Raw genomic sequence first — 27,864 nt, 5'->3', positions numbered from 1 at the left:
AGGGGACTGGAAACAGAGCCCTATGAAGAGAGACTGAAAGAACTGGGCATGTTTAGCCTTGAGAAGAGAAGACTGAGGGGAGATATGATAGCGCTCTTCAAGTACTTGAATGGCTGTCACAGAGAGAAAGCCAGGATCTCTTCTCCATCATCCCAGAGTGCAGGACACGGAATAATGGGCTCAAGTTACAGGAAGCCAGATTCTGGCTGAACATCAGGAAAAACTTCCTGACAGAGCAATACAACAATGGAACCAATTACCTAGGGAGGTGGTGGGCTCTCCCTCACTGGAGGCGTTCAAGACGAGGCTGGACAGCCATCTGTCAGGCATCGAGCAGGGGGTTGGACTCGATGGCCTTGTAGGCCCCTTCCAACCCTACTATTCTATGATTCTAAATGTTGATGGTATGAGGCAGTGGGATGGGGATGAGAGTGGACTGCTGAATCAGCTGTAGTATGCAGAGCCCCTGATTTTGCTTATTTTAGAAGTGTGGGACCATTTTCCCCCAACGGGCACTACTCTTCCTTAGGGGGGGAGAGGGCGGGTTTGGAGCGTGGATAGTAAGAAAGCATGGCCCTTCCTGCCCACTGCTGCAAGCCCCGAGGCTGGCTAGGGAGGCGTTAATCCGCCCCCTCCTCCCCCGCCGCTGTCAGCTCCCGGCTTCTCTCCCCTCCGGACCAGCAGGGGGCGTGCGGTCAGGACCATCCGCGCGCGGAGCTGAGGCTCCAACACGGGCTAACGGAGGAGCAGGCGCGAGCCGACGAGAGCGCCTCACGCCAGACGCCCGCTGGAGCTGTTCTCCGGTTCGCCGCTGGGGACGCGAGGGTGGGCGGAGCCCGGCTCTTCCAGCTGTCCAGCGCGGCGGGCGGCCTCCCTGCCTCCCTCCCCGGGCGCGTCCTTCGGCCTGAAGCGGCTCGGCGATGACGGCACACAGCTTCGCGCTGCCGATGGTCCTCTTCTCCGTCTTCTGGGGGCTCGTGGGATTCGCGGGCCCGTGGCTCGTGCCGAAGGGGCCCAACCGCGGGTGAGGCTCCTGCTGCGCTGCGCCCCCTCGCCCGTCTCCCCCCCCCCCGCTCTCACGACCTCAATCCGCGCGATCCGTCTCGGGGTCGCTCTCCGCTAGCAGCGAGGGGCACCATCCCCGGTTCTTCTCTCGGCCCTCACCGAGGAAGCGCCGCGCGTCCGCCCTGCCGCGCGCTGCGGCACTCGCCCGCTTTCCTTCCGCACTGGCGCCAGTGGGGCAGCTAGGTCTGGGCCTTGGGGCCAACGGGCCCCCCAGACCACCGCCCAGAGAGCGGCGAGCGAGGCGGCCAGCAGACGCAAACTCCCATTTCGTTCCTGTGGTCATGACGGTGCTGTGATTTAAGGGGGTTTAAAATGCAAAACTGCACATGCTCAGAGGGTATTTTTTTATATCGGATCGGAGAAGCAATTTCAAAACATGGAACGGCAGTAAGGGCGGGGGGGGGGGTGGAGAAGAAGAACATTAGTAGTATGCTTCATAACCCAAGTAATACACATGGCCTTCTAAAGGGGAGGCTCATGAAACCATTAAATTCAGCATTTAAAATTACCTACTGGCACCACTGACTACCTCAGAGCTGGTTAGCCTCCCACGAGGCTTGAACTACACTTGGGGTAGAATGGGCTGGAGGTGGGGAGAAACCCTTTCTGTACTGCTCCCTTATAATAGAACCCCTGCAAACAGAAAACCAGCATAGCAAGCAAAAGGCTGGTCTACAACATAGACCAGGTTTCTGTTGGCAGGGAATATTTATGTGGGAGTGCAATGGAAAAAGTACAGGCCATTCTCACCTCCACAATTTACTACAGCCTTCCCCAACCTGGTGCCCTCCAGATATATTGGACTGGTTGCAGGATGCTGGGAGTTGTAGTCCAACATATCCAGAGGGCACCAGGTTGGGGAAGGCTGATGTAGCGCATGTGTAGACTCAGCCGGAGATCTAGGTGCCCCCTCTGTATGTTCATCCCACATGCCCTTGTCTGCCTCACTAACTCAGCATTTTGTGTTTTTCTCTGCAGAGTGATTATCACCATGTTGGTGACCACTGCCGTTTGCTGCTATCTTTTGTGAGTATTTGTGTGTGTAGGAGAGGAGGGCTGGATGTGGGGCTGGACCACACCCAGCAGGAAGTCTACCATCCTCTCCATCAGGGCTAGCTGAAGTGCTATCACCCAGTGCCTTGTTCCTGGATGTGTAGAAAGTAATCTGGGATAGAAGGAATGTGACTCTGTGTTAAGTGACCCACACTTATGATGCTAATGTTGGTTGCTATTTCCCTGTTCTTTATTGAGGTGGAGAAGCAGTCTCATTAACAAACTGAAGCTTGCATGCACTTCTTTCCCAAAATAAACTTTGGGTGACTTCAAATCAAGCATGCCTGCCGCTGGGATACTACCCCTCAAAGATGGCTTAAGCATTATCTCTGACCCAAGGCTTTATTTTAACTTAACACACTTTTCATGCATGATGCCTCAGGCCAACACATGTTAATGAAACAGTTTGGGTTTTATACCCCATAATTTATTAAATAATAATCCCCAAATAAGCCATGGACCACCTTTGTACTATCCAGATGCCATAGCATCCTGTCTGGCTCAGAGCTTCTTTATTGTGTGAGGTGCTCTGAAGTCTTATGCCACAAGCCAAGCCTTTCTCAGCAGTACACTTCTGGGTTAAAGAACTGGGGGGCTTTGCACCCCAAAACAAGCCTTGAGCCACCACAAATCATACACTCCTGCCACAGGGATACTGTCCCTTATGTAAGGATAACTGGGCCACTGGGAAGCCATGCTTTCCACTTTTTCAGGCCTGGTGCAAAAAGAGTTGTGACCTAGCTTGTGTACCACTTTTCTTCTCTCTCTCTCACAGCTGGCTTATAGCAATCTTGTCTCAAGCCAACCCGCTATTTGGACCCCAGTTGAAGAATGAGACCATCTGGTATGTCCGCTTCCTGTGGGAGTGACCTCGGCCCACTACAGACCGATTCAACAGGTACTCATCCACCCACACAAATACAGGCATAAAAGCATCCGACTTCTTGTGCTCACATGCGCCCGTGTTAGTTGCAACCCACTAATGGCTTGAAAGAAAAAGGAATGAACTCACTTCTAGTTCCTTGCTTGCTCCAAGCATGCAGCCATTTGAAAAGCACCACTAACCTTAGCCCAGAGGTGGGGAACCTGTGGCCCTCCAGATGGCTGAGGCTGATGGGAGTTTGAGTCCCAACACCATCCAGAAGGCCACAGGTTCCTCACCCCGGGCTTAGCCAACAAGACCAGACAGGTGCCTGTAATAACTTTGGCTTCTGCTACTTAGTGATTCCTTAGGACAGGTTTCTGCCCCTTCTCTCTGTGATGGTAGCCATGTGAATGCCAAGCAACAGCCAGATTGTCTTCAGCTTGGGGAAAGTTCAGTACTGAGAATATTTTCTCTCTCTCTCTTAGGCTTTCTTTTGATGCTAGATGCAGCCCTATCCCTTCCAGTACAAACTCCATGGATCTTTTAATTTACAGCCTCAAGTCCCGCACAGCAATAGGGTCAAGACCCAAGCACATCAAGGGACCATTTTATGCATTTGACCCCCCCCCCCGTTTTAATGGATGCATCTTAGGGTATCTACTGTTGCTGTGAAGTTGTAACCAATATTGTGTGTCCCCCCCCCCCCCCCCGGGGCAGCTAGGGCAAGATGGTTGCATCTTGGCAGTCTTGTGATCAACATGAAGGTTGAATCATTGCTGATGGAGCTCTGTAACATCCCTGTTTGCTAAGAGACGAGGCATCTTCCTTCCTGTTTCAGTGGTGATGCTGGCCTGCGCAGTGCATGCGTTGATCTATCCAAAAGCTGAGGCTGCTGTGCCAGGGCGCAGTGGTCTCAACATCCCTCTTCCTTTATATGAGTTCCCAGTTGTATGTGTACTTACCTGGTGTAAACTTGTATTGTGAAAATAAAAAGTTCAGGATGTCATCTTTTCTTTCCTTACTGTTTGTAGGATCCTATTATGTGGCTGGGAAGTGCTTGAATGTCATCTAGGGTAATGCCCTTTCACCTATGCTATCCAAATGATACAGAAATCAAAACTGGGCTGTACTTCTTGGCAAGGAAGTTATGGAGTGATCTAAGATGCTGCTACCTTTCCAAGCAAGGAAGAGGGAGGAGGCAAGCCATTCACTAGTCTGTTTGGTTCAGGCAGGTGCAACATCTAAAGCAAGCTCTTTGCTCTAGGCCGAAGATTGTGTACATCAGCCTTCCTTAATTCCATGCCCTGCAGATGTGTTGGACTACAGCTCCCATAATCCCCAGCCAGCAATCCTGGAGGACACTTGGTTGGGGAAGGCTGGTGTAGATAGGCGCTCGGTCCAGAACACAAGAAAGGAATGATGGTTCTTGTTGCTGCTGGTGATGGACAACAAGTTGCAAGCGCAAGCAGCACCACAAAACACTGGCTGAACAGCTCAACACATCATTTATCGCTACAGTTGCTGGAGTTCAAGTATGAAAACAAATACATTGTGTGACTTAGCCCACAATTGATTTCAATGCAAAGGGCAAGATGTCCTCATGAGAACAAGTTGACTAGAATATTCAGTATTTCAAGGTGGTCTTCTATGGAACCAAGAATAGTTGAAGGACCTTGTTCAGGAGCAACAGCAACAAGCCAACGACACGTATAATACGGGATCTGAGAAAGACCCCACACTTTAAGTGTGTGCAAAAGTTAGTTGGGTTCCACTATGGGAGAAGAGGCAGAAAATAGCAGCAGATGATTTGCCTTTTCTTTTTAAAAGAACATTTCTTACCCCCAAAGAATCCTGTATGTATGCATTTGGTCCTCCTTTCACAGGCACCAACATAGGTAGACAGAGAGGGCTGCAGTATTAGATTTGAAGCACCAGAAGGTGCTTTTGAAGCACTTCCTTTCCTTTTGCAGGAGGTGCCTTGCTCAAAGAGCTGTCCAGTCCTAAATACAGTCCTTGGCCACACATGGTCCTTCTCCCTCCACTTCCTGAGTAAATCAAGTTTTCTTTGGTCACTTGGAATAATGCTGCCTCTTGCTCGCTGTGAAGGATAGAAGAGAGCAACTCTGGTCCTCTTCCTACAATAGCTGGGGTCTTCGGGCACAGAGGAAAATCTGGAGTCTGTTGGGGGAGCTCAGGGCAGTGACAAGTCTGAGGAGACACCGTAATGATTTTGGCCCTGGGGCTAAACTGGAGTGCTATAGAATTCTGGACTAAAAACAATATGAGAGGATCACAGCTTTGAGCCTGTTAAAAACCAGTGCCAGGAGGGCTGGCCAGTCACAGGGAGGTAGCTCTTTTGTCAGGAGCCCTGCTCCTGCGCTGACAGCGGCACCACTTCCGATAGCCACAGCATGTCAAGTGGCGCAGAGTGCAGCCGCTGCTGGTGGATGCGGCGCAGACGGAGGAGGTAGAGTCCGATCGCGAGCATCACCACTAGAATGCACGCGAAGAAGAGATAGTGGTTGTAGACAAAGGACAGGCGGAGCCAAGAGCTGTGGGGTTGTCGGCTGCCCTCCTGGCGGATATCCCTGGAAACAGAAAGGAAGGTCAGCATGGGGGTTGCTGGTTGATTGTTTCTTCTTGGCAAGGCTGAACGGCATGTAGCAGCAGCTTGAGAGGCTGAAATTTAGTTGGCCATGCTTTTAAGGACATGGTGATTAAGCAACGATAACCCCTCACTTGCTAAAATTCTGCTTCTTGAGCAATTCTCAAACAGCCCAGGAGTTCTGCTAAAAAAAAGTAGGCGACCCTAATTCATGTCCATTTACATAATTCTACTGCATATTTCCTGCTTTCTAAAGAGTTGGAAGTGGCACATGTGGCAGGGGGAGGGAACCGTACATTTTGTTGTAACAACAACTGTGTGAAGTTAGGCCACGAGAGAGCACAGTTAAACTTAACAAGTGGGGATTTGAAGCTGGGTCCTGCAGCTTATTTAGCCACTATACTCCCCTAGCTCTGCTTCGCATTAGGTGACATTTACTGAGAATGCCGATGCCACTCCTGCTCCATTCGCCACAGTGCCATTTCTTAAGAGATGCAAGGGCTAGAATGTAGAACTCGCCACCGGTCCACATATGTGCAGCAATGGCTATACAGAGCCCAAATAGCTTTAGCTTCAGTGTTCAAATTTGGAACTGGTATATTGAACAAACTCAGATTTGAATGTAAAAGACCACAAATTTCCACCTATGGCATGCACTTGAGAATATGTAGGTAACATTACTTGAAATTGAGCTTTCACTAAAAGAAGCCTCTGCAGAAATGTCAGTGGCCAAAAAAGTGGATTGTGGGGTAGTGGTGAAGTGTAGGGTCTGGGACAGCTTTCCTAATCCCTTTTTTCCAGTAAGCCACAGAGGTTCTTTGAAGTTCTGCATCATAACTAAAGGTGGCCAGGGAAGGGTGGAACAGAATATATATGAACCTATCTTGAACGCTTCTGTGCAGCGCACCACCTGCCTTTCCACTGATCAGTGCTTGAGACAAAGCTCTCGAAGTGTAAGTCTGGCTTCTTAAGAAGACATGAGCACTCATCCATCAGCAGCAGTAGGAACTCTTGCCTAAGTCCCAACCCAGTTTCTACATCTTGATTTGGCCCAAAGATCAAATGGCAACCTGTACTAAACCAGATTGCTTGCTTTTCTACTGTTTGCCTTAGCTGCAGCAAATAACCACTTACAGGTATTGCACTAAAAAGGTAACTCAGATTTTCTGAAGATTTTGACTTACCTTCAGTTTATGTCCCACAAACCATTTATGAATGGAAGAAAGATATCCAAAAACTAGGATTTGCGCCTTGCAACTAATATACAATGTTGTCTGCTGATCAAGGATCAACTTCCTAGTCAAACAGTACACTTTGCTTCCCTGAGATCCTCTTTCTGGCAGCTCTTAAAAGCATACCAGAGATCCCTGTAGCCCTATTTTTCTCCTTTTCCATCTTCCTTTCAGAGCACTACCAGCGAAACAATTTGCCTTTATCTCACTATTTTAGAAAAAGCTTCAGACTCTACAGTCTATGTCTGCTGGGTTGCAGAGTACAAACACCCACCCTCTTGTTCCAAGGTCACAATCCTGGGAGTCCAACTCTTTCCAGAAGACCGTGTCAGAAGACACTGGTGCTGGAGTAATCAGAAACACTCCACTGGCAAAGATGAGAGATGGCCTAAATGGCCATCTCTTGCATTACCTGAGTGGCAAGAAGCGGGTTTTGTAGAGAATGGCTCCCAATGTCCACTGCACCTCCCGGTCATACACCAATTGGGCTGTCCGGAGGCTGGAGTAATTCCTGGGGAAGTGGAACCCTTCATGCAGGACTTGGTGCATCCAGGCGGACTTGAAGCACTGGTACCTGCAAGAAGAGCAAATGGGCTCCATCACAAAGATGCTGGCCTGGGACACAGCAGATTCTCTGGAGCTCTTGTCCCACACTGTGGAGGAAGGGTTAAGGACAAAGCATGCTCTCCCTCCCAAACGGGAAGGATAACTTCTTACTTGACACGATGCAGGTCTGCATGTGAAGAATATAGCTTGTCTTGGAACCTCTGTGTCAGTACAGACCAGCTCAGGCTGCAGTAATCCTGGAAGGAGATAGAGTGGGGAAGAGAGAGATCAGCACAGAAACCACACACCCTGGGAAACATATCTAGGCAAAGGGGATCACACCGGTCCCATCCCCCTCAGCCCCATTCACCTGGGCAGCCTGTGTGAACGTGGGCCTATGATATGGCCCTCCCAGGCGCAGCACATCATCAGTGCAGTAGTAGAATTCGGAGAACCCGTAGAATTCACTGTTAGTAAAATCAATAGGTGCCTGATAGGTGTTGCTCAAAGTGACTTGGCTACTGTTGCCTCCAGCCAGCAGGGGGCGCAGTTGCTCTGCACATGTCTGCCAGTCTCCTTGGCCCCTGATGTGCAGGGTCTGGCTACCTTGATCCACAACATCCTCCAGTCCCACAGGCAGGCAAGGGTCTAAGACCGGCACCTCAGGATTTGCCCCCATCTGCTCACCCCGCAACCTGCAATGAGAGTCGAAGCCTCAGAATCTGGGAAAGAGAAGACCGACGTTCCCAACTCCTGGCAGTGAGCAAGCACAGCCCCTGCCTCTCCTAAATAGGCAAAAGGGATGCAGACAGGCCACCAACTTCTTCTCCCATGGCCCTCATCATTCAGGTGACTGGCTCATCTCTTCTCAGCTGCCTCCTGCAAATGTATACAAACTTATCTTTCCTGCTGCCAGAAGGATCTGCAAGCCTCACTGCTAACAGACAACCTATCAGTGGATTACCCACAGACCACCCCCCACACGCACACACAGTGCAAGTACATACAGGTGTGAAAAAAATGAGTGCATGCCGTGCATCCACAGGCACGCCACCCCTGCTGGCAAGAGAGTTACCATCTTTGGACTTGATTTGCTCTTGATTGAGGACATGAAATGGGAGCGCTGAAGCTGGAGCACATTAGGGACAGAAACAGCGAGGGTCGTGGGGGGTGGGGAGGATGAAAAACAGATCCTCCACTGCACACTGTGTGAAGGGGCCACGTTAGTCCAGCTTTGGCATGTAGACCACATCGTTAGCAAGCTGGCTGGCTAGAGCCTGTATGCCACGAGTGGGGACCCTGCAAGTGTTGTTGGGGTCCAACTCTCATCAGCCCCAGGCAGCGCGGTCAGGGATGATGAGATCTGTAGTTCAACATCCACTGGAGGGCCACAGGTTCCCCACTCCTGCTTGCCGTGTGTTCTATTCTCCAAATTAAAAAGGCTTTTTCTAAGGGTTCAACATGGGGTTTTCTTGGCAAGAATACTGGAGTGGGTTGCCATTTCCTTCTCCAGTGGACCATATTTTGTCAGAACTCTCTGCCATGACCTGTCCGTCTTGGGTGGCCCTGCACGGCATAGCTTATGGCTTCATTGAGTTACGCAAGCCCCTTCGCCACAACAAGGCATGAAGGGGTACGAGTCCCCTGGACTGCAAGGAGGTCAAATCAGTCAATCCTAAAGGAAATCAACCCTGACTGCTCATTGGAAGGACAGATACCGAAGCTGAAGCTCAAATATTTTGGCCACCTAATGCGAAGAGAAAAGTCACTGGAAAAGACCCTGATGCTGGGAAAGACTGAAGGCAAAAGGAGAAGGGGACGGTAGAGGATGAGATGGCTAGATAGCATCACCGATGCAATTAAGATGAACTTGAGCACACTCCGGGAGAGAGCGGAGGACAGGAAGGCCTGGCGTGCTATGGTCCATGGGGTCACGAAGAGTCGGACACGACTGAACAACAACAACAACAAAGTCCAGGGGCAGGATACCTGTTGCGGGTGACCGTCCGATTCAGCACCAACTCTTCGTAGCGCTGCCGGGCAAAGTTGCCACCAAAGCCCAGGAAGGTGTTGACGTAGACCCGGTAGATGTGCTTGGTGTGTTGGACATCACAGCCGAGGTTGAAGTCAGCAAGCAGGCTCTTCGCAGCTTCCTCCTGGAAGGGGGAGGATTGGGGTAAGAGACAACGCCCAGCCAGGACCAGGGCACACACTTGCCCTCCTCAAGGCACCCACCTGCTGTGGAGAAGAGAAGGTAGTGGAGCTGGGCACCTCATAGGCAATCTGCAGGGAAGCACCTCCCATGTCAAGGATCCCGACAGTCCTCTTTCGCACCAGGGGCTCTTCCTGGCCAGCCAGGGTCACAGCAATCAGCGCATCTTCCTCTGCAGCCCCCCAAAGAGAGAGAGAGAGAGTGTGTGTCACCAAAGTTTTGGAAAAGAAAGATGGAAGACTGCTCTTCCCCTGATCACTTGGGGTGGTCCCCTGGGAATGTGTGGGGTAAGGAGGGGAAATTGGACTGGGTCTCCACCGCTCACTTCTGCTCCTGCTGGGAACTGAGCAGGCTGCACAGGATATCCCTGCAATAGGGAAAGAAGCCCCAAAGAGAAAAACTAGTACCCATTCGTTAGGTCAGACTTCTCCAACCTGGTGACCTGCAAATGTGTTGGACTACAACTCCCATCACCCACAGCCAGAATGAAGTTGGGTGGGTGATGGGCACTGTAGTCCAACCTGTTTGGAGGGGTTGAGAAGGCTGCATTAGGCACACTTTCCTTTGCCCCAGCCTCACCTTCTTCATGGTCAAATCTCCCCAAGACAAAGTTGATGCCTATCCACGCGTAGACTCCTGGGGGGAAAGAGAAAGCCATGGGCAGTGTTAAGCCCCCTGAAGATACTGGGGAGGTTTGGTGTTTGGTGTAGCAGCAGCTTCCTGGGAAGCTTAATGGGAGGAAGTCCTGCCCAGCGACAGGCACCGCCAGCTGTGGGTGGAGCTTGTGTCCCACCCACACCTCTCCTCCACTGCACAGCCCCACTCAAGTCACAGCCCATTTCAGCCAGGTCTCTAGGAACCAAGTGGCTGAGCCCCCTGGCTTGGACTGTGCAGTTGTCTCTCCCCACATGCCCCAATTCTGTCCTTTACGCTTAGCCAAACTCCCCCCGCCCCCGCGATGGAGTGACTGAGCCTCTCCAACCCATCTCCCACCTTCTTGCTTCCCCGAGATCACTTCTGCCTGCGATTCCGAGAAGAGGAAGTCGAATTCCAAAGGCACATCCCTCACCAAGTCCTCCAGGATGGCCACCTGCTGCCTGTAAAGAGCCCCATGAGAACAATGAGCATCTCTACTTGCTCTGTATGGAGAGACCTCTGCCCTTCTCCCTGCAGGCTCTGTCACTTTGTCCCCCAGTGCAAGACCCCAATTCTTCTCCCTTGGCCTCTTCTCAGCCAGGAATTTGCAAACACCCAAGCTTCCTAAATAGGATTTAATATTTGGCTCCACAATAGGGGAGTGAGCGGGGTGGGGCAGCCACTGCTACTCTGTTAGAGATTGTATTGCAGGGCCAGGGAAGAGACAAAGTTGCTCCACGGAACACAGAGCTTGGAAACCTGCTTAGCTTTTAAAATACCCATCCAGGCCTTACAGTCAACCAAAACAAAGAGGGAGGGGCTGCAGCCCTGTTGCATCTTTGTCGTACAAGGGGCTCCTTCAAGGAGTCCTGCTTGCGGGGGGGGTTGTCCTCCTTCCCGCTCGAGGATGCAACCCATCTCTTGCGGCTAGTGGCCCAGCATTTCCTGCTCCCTAGCCCCAAGCCTATGCTAATTCAGGTCCAGGAAAGGCATTGATCACTCACCAGTCAGGCAGTAGCCTCATTCCTGCAGTACACAAGATGTAGAGGGGGGTCTCCTTGTGTTTGGTCTTAGGCACATAGGCAGCAGCAAAGCTGAGCAGTGGCCTAATGTATTCACTAGCTTTCTCTGGAGTTTTTGCCAATGTGGAGATCCCTGTCCAAACAAAAGGAATAGCCTGAGCAGCAGCTTGCACCTGAACGCACCCCCCTTGAGCACAATTCGAGGAGCCCCCAGCTGCCTGGTTCCTGTGGGCCTATGCCTACTGCAATAACAACAACAACTGGAAGATCCAAACCTGGCTTGATCTTCTTCACCACGGGTTCACTGCTGTGGTCTCGCATCTGCCGGATGTCCAGCAGGTCATGGGGATTCTTATTGTGCGGTGGCCAATAATACACAAAAACCCGGGACCCACTGCTCCCACAGTCAACAACAACCCCGTAACTCAGAGTCGGGTTCTTTGTGTCCGTTGCCTCCAAGGCTCGATACCGTGCTAAATACCTGCAAGTGGGAAAAGGTAGATTTAGTCTGGAGGGTAAGAGGCAGAGACTAAAACTGAATGTAGTTTTAGCACTGCAAAAAGGCATAGCCAGTCTTTCACAGAAAACTTTCATATGGCTCTGGACATCCGAGAGAAGAAGGCAAGACTCAGAGCGCAGGATACTCTCACCTGCCGAAGTGGTCTAAAGGGCTGCAGCTGGCAAAGCATATTCTGAGAATTTAAGAGCAAGCAAGTCCTGCCATCTTCCTTTTCTGTCCTCCATTTCTGTATTCAAGCTTGGTTTTAGGATATTATGGGGTTAAATCTTATGCATGCGTCCTAGTCACTTTTAGACAAAAGGTTAATAGTTTAGAGGTAAAAGAATTAGTTAGAATATAGAGGTCAGGATGTTTTGCTCAGGAAGCAGAAGGTAAGGTTCAACAGAAGGTCAGAGGAAGAGAGAAAGTTTTAACTTGGGAAACAGAAACTTAGTTGGCAGAAATGAACAAGGAACTACCCTCCTCATTGGCTGGGGAAAGAAAAAAAATCTTAGAAAATAAAAGCAAAATGCAGAGGAGCAGAGACACAGACAGGCAGAGCAAGAAGGAAGGAAAGAAGGCTAGAGACCTTAGAGGAAAGAAAGAATCAGAGCAGCTGAAACTATAAAACTGATTGAGAAAGCTGGACCAATGACTGTAAGATATTGCTTGGATAAGGGACTTAGATAATATAGGAACACAGTCTAGTTAGGTTAGTTGGATGCGTGTATCCCTGGTTGTCTTATTATCCTATTGCTCATATGAGTTCTCTGTGGTGTGTGCGTGTGTGTGTGTGTCTGTCTGTCTGCATGCTTGTGTGTATGCATATATTCATTCAGATTTTGGTTACACACCCCACTTCTAACAGCCAACCCCTGCACCACCTAAAGTAGATACCCAAGATCCAGAGAGTTTTGAGATGGGTTTGTTGGAGGCAGCCAGAGAAATAAAGACTTTCACCTGGTGGCAGCACAAAAGGCCACAGGAAGAAAGAGCAAAAAGGAGTGTGAGCACAGTATTTTGCCTGTTGTCCTTTCCACTCATGGAACAGGGCCTTCCTGGTCCATGACAATCCCTGTGGTCCCTGGTCTATCAGCCCCAAGAGAAACTGTGCCTGCAGGTCTTAGCTGGATCTACCACCACCCCACAATTAAGACTTCTCCCCCCACAAATTGCTCTAGATAGCCCCCATAATATTCCTGGAAGCAGATCCTGCCCCTTCATGCTGATCACATTCTTGAGCTCTCCAGGTCACTTCCCCTTTCCATGAGGACTAGAGATGATGCTTTGCCAGCTCACTATTTAGTTTAGCCAGGCACTCATGGTCTCAAGACTCATGGATGAAAACACATCACCAGCTCAGCACAGTGTCTGCCCTACCCTTTCAAAGACTGGCTGTTGAAGCACAGGAATAGGGAACGCCTATATTGCTCCCCCATGAATACTCCAAGCAATGCTGACAGTACATGCTGCTAGTCCCTCTGGAGGCTCTTGTTCCCCCTTCCAGAAGCAGGAAGAAAGCTCTTCGATCCCCTGAGGCACTGGCCTCAGCTCCCCAAAAGCCACAGACCTCAGGCAGATATGCCTTATCTCACCTCTGTGCCATTTAGTCAGCACCATCAGAGAAGAGGACAGAGAGACTGCAGCATCTCCTACCATTAAAGATGCTAACTAAATTAGTGGGTTCTGAAGATCCATCAGACAGAAAGCTCCTATCACCATAGTACTCATTGATCTTGCTCCCCTTTCTTGTTCCAAAGGAAATTTTGCCTCAGTCAGCACAACCTCTACAACTTCCCCTGCCCAGCAACACCAGCTGGAACAAAGCCAAGGGTTGAAAAAGACTATCCCCCAGGCTAGTTGCCATAGGGCCAAAGGCTCTCCTGTCCGGGCTTCTGGAGAAGAGGACATAGCTTCCCTGAGCATTGAGATACATGCCAGTCAGCCCAGTTTGTTGCCGTACAGCCAATCTTGACATCCCAGCATGTTTCCTTTCACCAGCATTTGTGAAATAGGGGAAAGGAAACATGAATGGTAACTAAAACCTACTGTGTGGTGGGACCAGTTGTCAGATGAGTGATAGAACAAGGCTTGGGGCTGGAGGGAGTAGGTGAGGCACTCTTAGTGCCAGGCCCCACCGAGCTGCTCTCAGAATAGACAGACACAAACCACGTCTCAAGCAGGATCAGAACTTTGCATCAGAGTCTGAGTTCTAGAGGAGCTGCAGAATGTCACATTCTAATTTGCATAACAGCGCAGTACTTATACATAACAACGCAGTACAGACTGGTAGGGTGCTTCCCAGAGAGAGGGCTCTGAGCACTAACCATCAAAAGCACCATCAAAAGGCATCGTGCAGCTATTCCGTGGCAGGAGCAGCAGTGGGAAAGCACAGGCGGGCTAGAAACTGAAGACAACGTTCTTCGGGCTTCCCACAAAATTCTGCGAATGAGGTAGTGTGACTGCACAGAAAAAGCCTCGACCAGAAGCAGCTGATGTCTGCCCCAAGAAGAAAACCCCTTCAATCCATATCATATTGCGCTGAATTGATAGGAACATGGGAAGCTGCTGTATACTGAGGCCAGATCATGAGTCCATCTAGCCCAGTATTGTTGACACTGACTGGCAGCGGCTCTCCAGAGTTTCAGTTGGAGTTTCCAACCCTACCTGGAGATGCCAGGGATTGGAATGAAGACTTTCTGTATCCAAAGCGTGAGCTCCACAACTGAGCCACAGCCCCTCCCCTAAGCCATATAGTTAATATATCTTTCAGGACCACCTTTGAAAAGGCACAAGGACTAGTCCCAGGTCAAGGTCTGAAGGCACATGTTACAGCAACCAGCTGAAGCTAAGCGGGTCTGCACCTGGTCACTGCCTGGATGTGATACCACTTGTGAATCTTATGCTACATTGAGTTCCATGATGGAAGAAAAGCAGGGGGAAATGTAGTAATAATAGAAGTACTACATTCAGGATGTTATGCAGATTATAATATCTAGCAAGAGAAAAACTTATTTTATTAAAAACAATGTCTTTTATTAATCCAGCCTGCTGCCCATAAGGGCAGGCTGAAAGAATTCACATAGGAAATGTGAATGTAAAAGTAATTACTGATCTATCTTTTGGTCTGAAAAGCAATTGTTTGAGGTGGTTGTCAAATGCAAATGACTAACCCTTGCCAAAACATTTGCCCTTCCTTTATCTTAATGGCCCATTTTAAAGTGATAACATCTACAAGTCTAGACTCTTTAATCTTAAGAAAGAACCACAGCTGGAGACCCTCTTTTGCAAATTAAATAAAATTCGGGCTTCAGAGGAAGCACTGTCATTTTCCACCAGACCAGAGAGTCTAGATCAGATTGAGGGATCCTAAATCTGTATCTTAAATCAACCTCCCTTCTTCCCAAAAAGCCTTTGGGGGAAAAGGTGGTATTGTCTATGGGAAATTATCAGCCTTCATCCCTTTACTTAGGGAATTGCTGCTTGTCGTGGTTACCAACAGAAATGTAACTAATTGCCTTTTAGGATTACATCCAATATTGGTCCTACATAGAGTAGACCCACTGAAAACAATGAGACTTAAGTTAGTCATGACTAACTTGTCCCATTCATTTCAAGGGGTCTATTCTGTAGAGGATAAACATGGGATTTAACCCTTGGTTTAGTACATTTTAAGTTTCAGTAATCCATGAAGTAGAACAGCCTTCCCTAACCTGGTGCCCTCAGCATGTTTTAGACTTCAACTCCCTTCAGTCCCAGCCAGCACAGCCATTGCTGGAAGTTGTCATCCAAAACATCTGGAGGGCACCAGGTTGGGGAAGGCTGCAGTAGAGTAACAACAATGAAGAGGTATTTACAAATCTTGAAAGATTTTACCTTTGGTTTTCTTTACGAGTTGCTTGTTGTCTTTGATGTTTTCCTATCTCTCTAGTGTTGTCAATAGAGATAACTTCCTTTATTCAAGTACTCTAGGCTGGCATAATACTTTAGGTTAAAAACACCTACACATCTAGCCATTCTGAAATACTACTGATTTTAAGAGGAGGCATATAGGGGAAATGGGGGGGGGGGCGGGAAGACTCCTGTGCATAGAGAGATCAGAGGGGTCAAAAAAAACCTTGCCCAAGGAAATACCCATTTCAAGAGTGCCCCCTCTGCCAACCTCCCCCACCCCAGACACACTCACAGATGGATTCTACGTGGGGATAGACAGGCATGGCATAAAACATCTGGTGGCAACTGTTGGATTTCTGAAGTACAACTATGAGGTTTTAACAGAGGGTACAGAACCTCAGGCCTATGGGTCAAAACAAGCCCTCTTGGGGTCCCAATCTGGGCCTGTGGGTTTCCCCAGATGCCCATGCTCCCTTCCCCTGGTCGTCCCCCCCCCCCCCCGCACAATCACCAGTACTTTGGTGGATTCACCTCTATGCAGGCTTTTCCGCATTCAAAAAAGTTGAAACACCTCTCCTAAGGCATAGTTACTGGCAGTAAGAGCTTTAACCTAAAATATCCGAATATTTTTTGGTATTTTGGCCATGTCCCCTTTGCCTCCAGCCCTGCAACTTTTGACTCCGGCCCCCCGCCCACCACTGGAATATGGCCCCCAAGAGTTTCTCCAAAATGGAATTCAGCCCTTGCGCTGAAAGCGGTTCTGCACTCCTGTTTTACCGGAATATATAAGACCCAGCATAAAGAGGGCGGGCAAACCAACCCAGGGAAGTGCTCGTGTGACATATCATTTATTCCGACTGCAGAACACAAACCGCATCTTAGAACAGCTGACTAGCCAGGCTCTGCACTGAAGAGATGCTAAAAGGCCTTGTGTTGAAATCAATCAATGACGCAGGGGTGGGGTGGGGTGGGGGGAATCCCACCAAAATGCAGAATTTCCAGCACTTGGATCAGCCTCCCCCAACCTGGTGCCCTCCAGAGGTTCAACACCTTAGATGCCAACGCTGATTTGTTCCCAGCATTCCACCAGCTGAGACAGAGAGATAACAAAGCCTGCACAGAACAGCACTGCCCAGCAGCACTGCCCAGCAGCAGCCCTGATCTTGTGTTAAAACTGAGCAGTTAAGCCTTGGCACCCTCTTCCTCCTCCATTCTAAAAGGATTATGGCCTTCGCTGGTGGAAAAATACCAGCTGACATCCCTGCAGGTGGCCCCTTCCCACCATTATTATCAGGGCAGGGAGCAGGGAAGGAGTGAATACTCCTTGCTCCCATCCAACAGCAAGATTGGATCTGTGACATATGCCCTGCCACCTCTTCTGCAAGTTTTAATCCAGTGTATTCCCTTCTACTGATACACTGGCAATGCACAAAAAAATCAGAAGTCTCTGCCCATTTTTCTAATCAAGACCAGGAGGATGTTAGAGCAGCAGAAAAACAGGGAAGAAAGGATGGAGATCAAGACACGGACATGGAAACTGCCCTCTCTTGTTAGGGCAAGAAACGAGCTCTGCCCTTCTCCATTGCTTTCACAAGGCACCAGATTCTATGACATAGAATCTACATTGTACACAGTATATGCAGAATACACCATTCTGGTTAAAGGGCACACAGCACTTTCTCACCCTGAAGATACCCCACTATGCTCCATATGGAGCAGTACTTCCCTTTCAGAGTGGGTTAGTTTCTAGTCTGCAAGAATTTACCTTTCTGGTCAATTGCTTCCTCAAGGGTGCAGTCCTAAGCAAGTTTGGACAGAAAAAAGCCCTACATATCCCAGCATTCCCCAGCCAGCTATGTAGGCTGAGGAATGCTGGGAGTTGTAGGACTTTCTGTCTAAACAAGCATAAGATTTGTGCCCTAAGCCCATTTTTGTTCCTCTGTTTTAGATTTGCCAGCAGCAAAAGCAAGCTATACCTGGCATCATCTTCTGAAGGTGCACATAGAGATTTTCTGGTGGTGTGACATCATTTTAGAGCATACTGTTTACACCCATTTGTTAAGAGGAATAGTGGTAGCTGCCCCCATCTCTCATATCAACACTGTGCTTGATTCCTAACTAATTCCTCAATCCTCATGCATTTTGCAGGGTGCAGAGGCTTTTTCTCTTATATGATCTACTAGCTGCTTCAGAAGAAAGCCATTTAAAATGCTTTGCTCAGCTAATCTGGAAACGTGACAGTGGAAGCTCCCAGCGCTTAAGTATCAGGCAGATTTTGCTTCCTTGGTTTCTACCTCAGGATCTGCTCTCAGGTCTAAGTTAGGTTGCAGCCCAAAACACACTAGGAAGTAAACACGATTGAACACAGTGGGACTTACTTCTAAGTAAATGTGTATAGAACTGCACTGCACAACTGGTACAGATCTCACAGCAAGCTGCTCCCAGAACAGAAATCGATGACTGTCACCCTCTCCAAGAGCCAGAAAGGTTCCCTCTATGCCAGAGCTGGGGAACCTTTTTTCTGTTGAGGGCCACATTCCCTGGGGGCAATCTTGAACCATTCCAGCAAGCTGTACAGAGAGAGATGAGAGAGGAAGCAGGGCCATTTTACCAGCCCTGATGAAATATTTTTTTTCCCCCTCTTCCCTTCCCAATCCTTTTTCCTTGGGTTCTGTGTCATTTTAGACTGCATGCCTGCAGGCAGGAACCATCTTGTTTTACTGATTGACTATAAGCTGCTCTGAGTGCCTTTTTGCTTGAGAAGCAGGATAAAAATACTTAAATAAATGAGTACTGAAAAATCTGGCAGTGGCCACATACCAGAAATAGGTAAAGCAAGGGCTAGCACTGGGCAGTGGCCCACCCATCTCTCTCTGCCACCTCTCTCTCTGTCTCCCCATCTTCCTCCCTGCCCAGAAAGCTGCTGGAAAGGGGACAGATCACTCTTGCCAGAGGACTTGCATGCAGAGGGTTGCAGGTTGCCCACCCCTGCGCTACATAATCTCCACAACCAGGTCAGAAAGCATCCGGTTGGCTTCTCTTGGCATGTCTCATGCCAGCCCCGTGCCCCCCTCACCCACCTTTCAAACTGCCTGTCCCGAGAGTCAGCTTTCCAATGCCACAGATTCATAAGTGCCACAAGCAGCAGAAGGCAGACTCCAAGCAAGAGGCCTAGCAGGGCCAACCGTTGACGAAGGCAAAGGCTCACCGAGGGCACTGTGAAGTGCCAAGTTGCTGGACACAGGCAGGAAAAACTGATCCTGGAAGAGAAAGACAAAGAAGAGTAACAAAGTCTGGTAAGAGCCTCAGTCAGTACAATGACCATAAGAACGGCAAGTGCAGGTGCCTCCAACATCCACCAAGAAAATAACACAGCCCACAGCTAGAAGCTTGGAAGAGGAGGAACCCTTCTAAGGAGGCTGGGAAGTCCTAATACACATTGAGGGCACAATCCTGTGCATGTTTAGACAGAAAAAAGCCCTACAATATGTAGCATGCCCCAGCCAACATGGCTAGCTGAAGGGATGTTGGGAGTTGTAGGACTTTTTTTCTGTCTAAACATGTATAGGCTTGCACCTTTAGGGATGTAACAAGGAAGAACTGGGCTCCACAAATCCACTAAGACACTAAGTAAAAGGTAAAGGTGTCCCCAACCAGTTGTGTCTGACTCTAAGGTGTGGTGCTCATCTCCATTTCTAAGCCGAAGAGCCAGCGCTGTCCGAAGACGCTTCCGTGGTCATGTGGCCGGCATGACTGAACACCGAGGTGCACGGAACGCTGTCACCTTTCCCGCTGAAGCGGTACCTATTTATCTACTTGCAATTTCTTGCTTTCGAACTGCTAGGTTGGCAGGAAAGACACTAAGTACTGCAGTCTTAATAATGTGCTTTTGTCTCATTGACAACTTTGCATCTGAACTAGCCACTTGGGTCAGGTTGCAATGGCTTTCAGTTAGTCACTACAACAATGCAACCCAACACTCGGAAGCACATCCTACTGTGTCTAATGGGGCTTACTGCCAGGTACATATTCACCAGACTGCCGCAGTAACTACCTACATAGCCCTGTATAAGCACAGGTAATGGGTGCGTGGCTCAGTTTTCCTCTTTCACGTCTTACAGGTGTGCTCTCTATCGAGGGAGATGTGTTCCTCCCACTCCTGTCCTAGACATGCATGTGGGACTTGAAGAACAAGGAGGAAGAAGTGCCCAGGAAACTATTAACAGACACGGTGGCATCCAACAGCCACATTCCAGACCCACATGGAAACATTTAAGCTGCCCTTCTACCTAGTTTGATAAGCTCTGAGCTTGAGCTTTGAACTTTCCTAGTTGCTAGCCAGGCTGTGCTGTGGCGCAGCAGAGGTTTCTAAGCATTAATAACCACACGGCGCATGCTGAGAGGCTGATAACATCATTGTAATTGGGGGAAGCAGAGAGGGAGTATAGAAATCGTCTCTTTGAGTTCTTGGCTACCATGGTGTGCTTCCCATCCTAACACACCCACACACCCCTATACAACAGTCTTCTCCAACTTGCTGCTGTCCTGATGTGTTGGACTACAACTCTCATCATTCCCAACCAGCATGGCCAAGGCTGCGAAATAAGGAAGATGCTGGCCGTTCCGGAACGGAAGTCTGGAGCAAGACCCGCGACCCATCATCTCACCTGGCCATGTGCACACCCCACTCCCCGAACTCGGTTAGCTTCCTCTACGGTCTCCGGGAGGAAGTTGCATCTCTTTCCCCTCCAGCCGCAGGAGGATCCCGGACCCTGAAAAGGAAGAAGGCCGGGAGAGATCCCCAAATGAGTGCCGATTCTCTGCCCCGTAACGGCCACAATTAACCCCGGGTTAATTAACTCCACGCTCCAAAGGTCTCTAAGCGGCTCGGACAGAGCGCCTCACCCCCACGGCGAGGGGTGAACACGAGCCCGCTGCGCCGACACCCCGGACTCTCTTCCCGGGCGCCCCCTTTTCACCAGCTCTGGCAGGGGGGAACTCACCGCTTCTCTCGTCGCTCGGAGCCTGCCGGGGCAGCGAGCGCTCCAGCCACGTCCCCAGGGCGACCGGGTTCAGGGCCAGCAGCCAATGAGGGAGTCCGTATAGGGCTGACGCGGCGGAACGAATCCGGCTACTCTCGGCAGTTCAGAAGCCTCGGCCCTGCCTCCTACTCCGGGAAGCCAATCAGAGGGGGTGCTTTTTCCCAGAACGGGATCCGATACTTTCCTCAGGCATCATTCAGCAATACTAGCATCAAATACGTCACAGTGTCCGGGCCAATCCGGTGACACGTCCCGGCTAAGGGTTGGGGAGGATTCCCCACTCCCGCGTTTCATTTAATTACGTCACGCGAACCTTGCCCAATTCATCGGTCTGAAGCATAGATCAGCCTTCCGCAAGCTGGAGCCTTCCAGATGTGTTGGCTGGGAATTATGGGAGTTGTAGTCCAACGCATCTGGAGGGCACTGGCTTGGGGAAGGCTGCTTTAAAAAGTTCAGCCTGTTCTATCTCTGCGGGATGAACTGACCAATTTCTGCTGTGGCAGCAGGGCTGTGGAATGAGCTCCCTAGAGAGGATCGCTTGGCGCCCACGTTGTACTCCTTTCGGGGCCAGGTGGAGACCTTTTTGTTTTCCCAGCATTTTAGCGTTCTAGTCTTTTACCTCTGCTGTTTTATGTCAGTATTTTAAATCTCTGCATTGCTGCTAGGTTTCATTTTGGCTGTGCTTTTAAATTGTAGTTTTAAGCGTTTATATTTTATACTGTTCTACGCTGTACCTTGAGGTTTTCAATTTTTGTGAACCGCCCAGAGAGCTTCGGCTATGGGGCGGTATAGAAAACTAATAAAGACCCTCGCAACCGCCCTGTTGTTAATGCCAAGCTAGTGACAGTTCCCAGTCAACCCTGCTCCTGTATTCTTATACTTGTGGGGATGCTGGGAGCTGCAGCCGGACACATCTGGAGGGCACCAAGTTGGTGAAGGCTGGACGTCGACAGAAACGTCATCACTAAAGAGAAGCCAACCAGCAACTACAAACAAACCCCACGCGCCATAGAAAACTGCGCAGACCTTATTACCAGCCTGTCATTTTAAATGCCAGGCATAGTACCCAATGAATATTTTCTCCTTCCGATTTATAGCGCGTGAAGGGGAAAGGTAGCCAATGAGATAAGGGAAGAACGAAAGGTCAAAGAGGCATTGCCTAACTTCTTTTCTGGATAGGCGGGAGGCGAGCCTGGTATTAGCCAATAGAAGCTAGCCGGAGTCGTAGCGGACCAATGGACCTTGGCTGTGGGCGGCGCGAATATCGGCACTGGCCAATGAACGGTGTCCGTGGGCGGGCTGGACAGAGCGGGAGCCGCAGGACCGAGTGGGCAGCCCGTAACGGACTCGACGGCGGCGCCATGGAGTTGGGGGCGGGCGGCGCGGCTGGGCCCGGGCAGCGGGGCGGGGCGGAGCCGGGCCGCCAGCTCCTCCTGCTGGTGGGCGGGGGGGGCGGCGGCGGGTCGGGCTGGGCGTGGCCCGCGGGGGGCGGCGGGGACGGGGGGACTGGAACGGACACCGAGGCCGGCCCGGAGCCGGACTACGAGGCCCTCCCGCGCGGCTCCGCCGCCTCCACCCACATGCTCGCAGGGGCTGTGGCTGGGGTGCTGGAGCACAGCCTCATGTACCCGGTGGACTGTGTCAAGGTGAGAACAGGCGGGAAGCTGCCCTCACGGCTCCGGGGGTGGCGGCGGCGGGAGTCGGGGCCGGGACGGGTGGCGATGAGCTGTTCGCAGCGCAGAGCTGAGGTGAGACCCGGGAGTCCTTGGAAGGAGACTCTTGGCAAGACCGGAGCACGGTAACCGCAGGTACACGTTCTCCAGTAGCGTTGCGCTTTAATCCGTGTGTTGGCCGGCGACTCGGCTCGATCCGAATTGACCCCACAAGCGATGAGGCTGGATGCTTGGCAGAATGACAAGGGGTTGAATGTTGCGGGGTAGAGATGACGAATTATGTCAGAGAGGGCAGAATCAACAAGTAGCTGGCTCTTTCGCGGGTTGGCGGCGGAAGTGTCAACGAACCATCATTGCTCTGGGAATTTGAGATGACAGTTACAAATTGCCGCCAATGGTAGAAGTAGGAACTATTTCCTTGATCGCAATCTGGGCCTTTCTGCCGGCAAACCAGTTTTCCTTCTTCCTGCATAATGATTTGGGCTCAGTCATTAGGTAGGAGGGGTTAAGTCACTTAGGACGCATGTTTAGACAGAAAAAAGCCTCACAACTTCCAGGAATGCTGGAAGTTGTTGGACATTTTTTCTGTCTTAACATGCACAGGATTGCACCCTTAGGTGGTGGCAGCAGGGGCTACAGAGCATAGACCAGCACCAACCCCCCACAACCCCACTAATTTACATATATCTGCAAAGTTTGCCTGTAACTGGCAGGGAGAGTGTGTGCTGAGACTCAAATGCTGATGGTCTATGAAGAGACATAGAGCATCGGGTGGGGAGAGCTGGGTCGGGAGAACTTATTTGGGTCAATCCCTAGGCATATCTAACCTGCTCCCCTCCCTGCGCTGGCAGACAAGGATGCAGAGCCTGCAACCAGAACCTGCTGCTCGCTACCGGAATGTGCTGGAGGCTCTGTGGCGGATCGTGCGGACTGAAGGGATCTGGCGACCCATGCGTGGATTGAACATCACAGCCACAGGGGCTGGCCCTGCCCATGCCTTGTATTTCGCCTGCTACGAAAAGTTGAAAAAGACACTTACCGACATTATCCATGCTGGGGGCAATAGTCACGTGGCCAACGGTATTGTCCCTTCCTGCCCCCTTGCCCCATCCCGGGGTCCCCATGTTACCAGTTGGGGCTGAGAGTGAGATGGGGAAACTGGACGTCAGGTTCCTTTCTGTTGCGCAGGCATTGCTATCTTCGAAGCTCTGGTGCTGAGTGGCACTCTTCCCTAACACTGTGTTCTGCTTAACTCCAAGCAGTATCTAAGTGTGATTAGTTATAGGTTTACCATTGTTTTGTTAGGGCAATAACTGGATGGGAAGGGAATGAGAAGGGGCAGGTGGCTCATGTTTCCCTCAGGACAGCTGGAAGGTCTGTTCCTTATTGTGATGAGAGATTAAGATGTGATAGAGGGGTGGGTGTGTTGCCCTTTTGGTTCTATACAGTGCTGCTCCTTTGAAGATGTCCCAGAGATTTCTGTGCTTCTGTTTGTCCTAAACTGACCACTTTCTTCAGCAATTTAATTTGTAAGTGGGGACGGCCCCAGGCTTCCTGTAACATGTGGTCTAGATTTTACATCTGCCTCTTCACAATATCATGCTTCTAATGCTCTTCCTTCATCTCTGATAGTCTGGACAGACAATAGAAAGATGCATTTAGCTTGGGTTCCCTAGATGTTTGGACCTAACTCATCAGTCTCTGAAGTCTGTTGGATGTGTTAGTAGGAGGGTGGTGGTGTCCTAAATAGCTGCAGGATAGTCTCGGTTGTTCTGTGTTCTAGGAAACAAGGACATTAACTAAAGTCTTCTAGGCATTTTTTTTCCTCCTTCTTCCAGTATGTGTTGAGATTAAGTTGGAGAAACATTATCTATGCTAGAGCCTTTATGATTTCTGCTATTCCCTCTCTGAAAAATCATGCTGATTTCTAAGTAAACTCATTGTCTCTTGGGGAGGACAGTATCCTTATTTCCATTCATACACTCCCTTGTGGAACATGCTGGGAGCTCGTGAGGACCCTGGTGGGTCTCCCCTCCACTCTTCTTCATATGTAACAGTCCTTGTCTTGCAGGCGCAGCAGGCTGTGTGGCAACATTGCTTCATGATGCAGCCATGAACCCAGCAGAAGGTAATACTGCTGCCCAGCCATGCTGCTGCTTTCAAGCAGCTTGTGCTGTGCTCCATTCTTGTCACCAGAGGGTGCTCTCACATTGTTTGTAAAAAGGTACAGAGAGGGAGCAATATTTATGACAAGGGTAGTTTGGATGGTGGGGTTGTGGGGGGACAGAACAGGCTTTGGCTGGAATGAAGAAGGGCTTGCGTTCCTGTTCCTGCTCTGGGGGTTGATAAATGACATGAAGACAGTATTATAACCTGGCCTTTCCTATATGTGCGTTCCCTGCATTCTGTAGGCAAAATCCAAGCACATTTCAGTGGACCCCAGTTTTTACTTAGTGTCTCACAATCCAGGAATGGGGCATCATTGGTTCTTCCTGAGTTATGGAATTCTGTGGGATTTGCTGGGCTGGTAGATAACACTGAGGCATGTTTGAGGGATGCAGTGAATGGGATGCAGTGTGAGCATCCATGGGAGTGTTTACATGGAATGCACAGTGTTCCGGTCCCTGCACTTACTGGCTTTTTTTCCCTCTGTCCCCTGTCCTTTCCCCATGGCTGGGCTGCTGCTGTCATCTATCCCCAGTGGTAAAGCAGAGGATGCAGATGTACAACTCTCCATACCAGCGAGTGACAGACTGTGTGCGAGCTGTGTGGTGCAACGAAGGGGCAGGAGCTTTCTACCGAAGCTACACCACTCAGCTGACCATGAACATCCCCTTCCAGGCTATCCACTTCATGGCTTACGAATCCCTACAGGAACACCTCAACCCACACAGACAATACAATCCTAGCTCCCATATGGTGGCAGGTGCCTGTGCAGGTGCCATTGCTGCTGCTGCCACCACCCCCTTGGACGTTTGCAAGACACTGCTGAATACCCAGGAAGCCCTGGCACTGAATACCAACATCAGTGGGCACATTACAGGCATGGCTCACGCATTCAGGACGGTGTACCGCGTGGGTGGGCTGACTGCCTATTTCCGTGGGGTGCAGGCCCGTGTCATTTACCAGATGCCCTCCACAGCCATTGCCTGGTCCGTGTATGAGTTCTTCAAATACATCCTCACTAAGCGAAAGGAGGAACGGTTGGCTGGGAAGTGAAATGTTGACTTCTCCCCCTGGATTGGCAGGTGCCAGATTCGGATGACAAGCAAGCCTTTGGAATAATGATGCCGCCTCTTGCCTGCTGCTGCATTTTGCACAGCCCATCATCCTTCTCCCAAATGGATAGTATGCAACGAGCAGCAGCTTGGCCTGCCCTTTTCTAGCCTGTCACCTGACAAGCATCTCCCTTGCCCCCTCCAATGGTTGTATTCCCCTAAAAAGGAGGGTGACTACCCAGGAGCTACTGTGAGCACATTGGAACTTGGGGTGATGGGCTACCTACCCAGAAATGGCTGCAGTTATGAATTAGTGGTGATAGAGGCAGGGAAAGTGTTAGCTGAGCTGTTGTCTAGCAGCACACACACAGACCTCGTGCTCTCTGGGAAGGCTTTGATTGTTGTGGCCCTTGGCACCTCAAATAAAGTCTGCTTTATTGTCATGGCCCTTATCTGCTTTTATTGTCTCACCTTTTCTGCTTCTGATCCTCAGCAATTCTTTGGACCCACTTGTAGCAGGATGGTAGATATTGTTTCCTCTTGTGATCTGGAGAAGGGGAGGGGAGGAGCGAGATTGGCTTTGTATAATGTGGCATCTTTTACAAGTTGTATGGTGGATATTGATCTATCAATTCTGTCACCCTTAAACAGCACTGGAAAAGCATTTGTGTGACTTCAGCAGTCCAGCACCAGGCAACTGACAGTTCAGGTGGTTCTTGTAACTCCCAGCTCTATTCTCACCCTCCTGCGTGGTCCAGATATGTTTCATAGTAGTAGTGAAAAAGAGCCAGTGTCTGGTTCAAACTGGGTTATCCTTCCAAGTGGCTTGCAGTGACTTCCACTATCATACACTGTGATGGGAAAATTACATATATAGGGGTGTGCATGTGTGTGTGTATGTTTTGCTCCTGCTCGCCCACTCCTTGTCACACAGAATTGCAAGGTTGAGGTATGGAAGAATAGAGCATTCTGTGCCAGGCTGTAGTTGAAGAGCAGGGACAGGTGTCATTAGAAAACATATTTCTCCATCTGCAGTTGTAAGACATGCAGCTCAATGTTAGCTGTGCCCTAGGCCTCTCCTTGGAGTCTGATCAAATGAAAGGTCGTTGTATGAACTCAAAAGAGGATGGCACTTCTGTAGCTGATGACATTTAACTTGGAGTGGCCTAACAAGGGCATTCTTGACTGCAGAGATAAACTACCTTTCTGTGTAATGGGGTTGTGCTACTTGAAGAAGGTGTGATCATCTTTCCTTTTACTCTTGACCCCAAGACTTGGAGGCTGCCATTTGGGAGGAGGGGGAATGTGCAGAGGAAGCAAATACAGGGCTGTGGTTAAGCCAATACTTTATTGCCCAGTATGTTAGTGACCAGCCCACCAACTTTCTATGTGCAGCCTTTGCAAGTTGCAGCAGAAAGAGTGAATCCTCATACAGTACAGCTCTTTTCCCTTGCTTCTGATGGCTGTAACCAAATTCTAGGTTCCCTAATGTATCCTTTCTGTTGCTTTAGTATTAGGTGTGTGAGGGGGAAAGAATTGAAGTTCCAGAGCTTTGAAAGTGAACCAGAATGGAGAGTAGAACATTTTGTGTTCAAAATGCCCTTTCATGCATGGCTGAGTGTCTGGATCTTGCTTGCTGTATTTAGTGCTGACATGGCCCTTCTTAAAAGTATAGGCTTTGATAGGAAACTCTTGTCCTCCTGGGAAAATGGCTGTTGATAGAAGCCTCACCACTTGTAACCACTGTTGCAGCAGCACACTGGAGAACCTGGTGTCCCCTGCCCTGGAGAATATGGCAATTGGTTCTTGTGCCCACTCTTATGCTGTTCATTATATAGCCATTCTTAAGATCTTATGGTGGTGCAGGGCACATTTAAGTGCAGCATCTTGTATTGCTTAGCTGCTCAAAGGATTTCACATGATGTTATGATTATAAAAGTATCAATGTATGGGAGTGAGTTCTGTTGATCTTCTAATTTTGTACCATAACTGCTGGGGTGAGAGGGATAAAGAAGTAAGAGGGGCACTTGAATGCACCGGCCTTTTAGTTGATCTTAGAGGAGTTGCACAGGGTAGGGCATTCTTATGCTTGACTATGATCCTGAGGCCATAATCTTTTTCATCACACTCTCCTGGCTATTTTACTGATTCTCCCAGGCATATCAAGGTTTTTATTGGCTTCTTGCCCTTGCCATTTATTCCTGAACTCCACTGAGTGTAGATCTACACCTTGGAGAGCAAGCCACGTGGCTTGGGGATGGTCTCTGTCATATGAAATAGGATTTCAATCAAATCAAACATG

The 27,864-nt window shown here is 49.8% G+C and overlaps 3 protein-coding genes across 6 annotated transcripts; 2 read left to right on the top strand and 1 right to left on the bottom strand.

Moving 5' to 3' along the window:
- The first annotated feature begins 821 nt into the window (after positions 1–821).
- Positions 822–5,054, top strand: ATP6V0E2 (ATPase H+ transporting V0 subunit e2). Of its 3 annotated transcripts, none has more exons than XR_014789528.1 (4): positions 822–1,024; positions 2,044–2,091; positions 2,894–3,195; positions 3,271–3,988. XR_014789528.1 is itself a non-coding variant. In XM_084846675.1 (4 exons), exons 1-3 carry the CDS (start codon positions 921–923, stop codon positions 2,985–2,987), a joined length of 246 nt encoding a protein of 81 aa, XP_084702801.1. In that variant the 5' UTR covers positions 822–920; the 3' UTR covers positions 2,988–3,016; positions 4,015–5,054. The 3 variants fall into 3 exon arrangements, 2 of the variants coding, with proteins under 2 accessions (XP_084702801.1, XP_084702800.1); XM_084846675.1 differs by lacking the exon at positions 3,271–3,988 and adding an exon at positions 4,015–5,054 and having other exon boundaries at positions 2,894–3,016; XM_084846674.1 differs by having other exon boundaries at positions 2,894–3,016; positions 3,469–4,001.
- Positions 4,469–20,904, bottom strand: ENTPD7 (ectonucleoside triphosphate diphosphohydrolase 7). 2 transcript variants are annotated; one of them, XM_084846666.1, is made up of 14 exons: positions 20,633–20,734; positions 20,297–20,401; positions 18,710–18,889; positions 18,008–18,199; positions 11,512–11,717; positions 11,219–11,369; positions 10,572–10,675; positions 10,158–10,214; positions 9,602–9,750; positions 9,356–9,522; positions 7,737–8,061; positions 7,538–7,623; positions 7,233–7,394; positions 4,469–5,571 (listed from the first exon to the last, which is right to left on the bottom strand). In XM_084846666.1, exons 5-14 carry the CDS (start codon positions 11,555–11,557, stop codon positions 5,343–5,345), a joined length of 1,476 nt encoding a protein of 491 aa, XP_084702792.1. In that variant the 5' UTR covers positions 11,558–11,717; positions 18,008–18,199; positions 18,710–18,889; positions 20,297–20,401; positions 20,633–20,734; the 3' UTR covers positions 4,469–5,342. The 2 variants fall into 2 exon arrangements, with proteins under 2 accessions (XP_084702792.1, XP_084702790.1); XM_084846664.1 differs by lacking the exon at positions 18,008–18,199 and having other exon boundaries at positions 20,633–20,904.
- A 1,056-nt stretch (positions 20,905–21,960) lies between these two features.
- On the top strand, positions 21,961–27,516 carry SLC25A28 (solute carrier family 25 member 28). The gene is made up of 4 exons (XM_084846659.1): positions 21,961–22,317; positions 23,196–23,424; positions 24,416–24,472; positions 25,046–27,516. Exons 1-4 carry the CDS (start codon positions 22,033–22,035, stop codon positions 25,561–25,563), a joined length of 1,089 nt encoding a protein of 362 aa, XP_084702785.1. The 5' UTR covers positions 21,961–22,032; the 3' UTR covers positions 25,564–27,516.
- The last annotated feature ends 348 nt before the right edge of the window (positions 27,517–27,864 follow it).

This window comes from Heloderma suspectum, chromosome 3 (genome assembly GCF_057233095.1).
Source record: "Heloderma suspectum isolate Gila_16-S chromosome 3, 16-S_ref, whole genome shotgun sequence".
Lineage (NCBI taxonomy): Eukaryota > Metazoa > Chordata > Lepidosauria > Squamata > Helodermatidae > Heloderma > Heloderma suspectum.
Note: the sequence above shows the minus strand (reverse complement) of the source record. Positions and strands in the feature narration are given on the sequence as shown.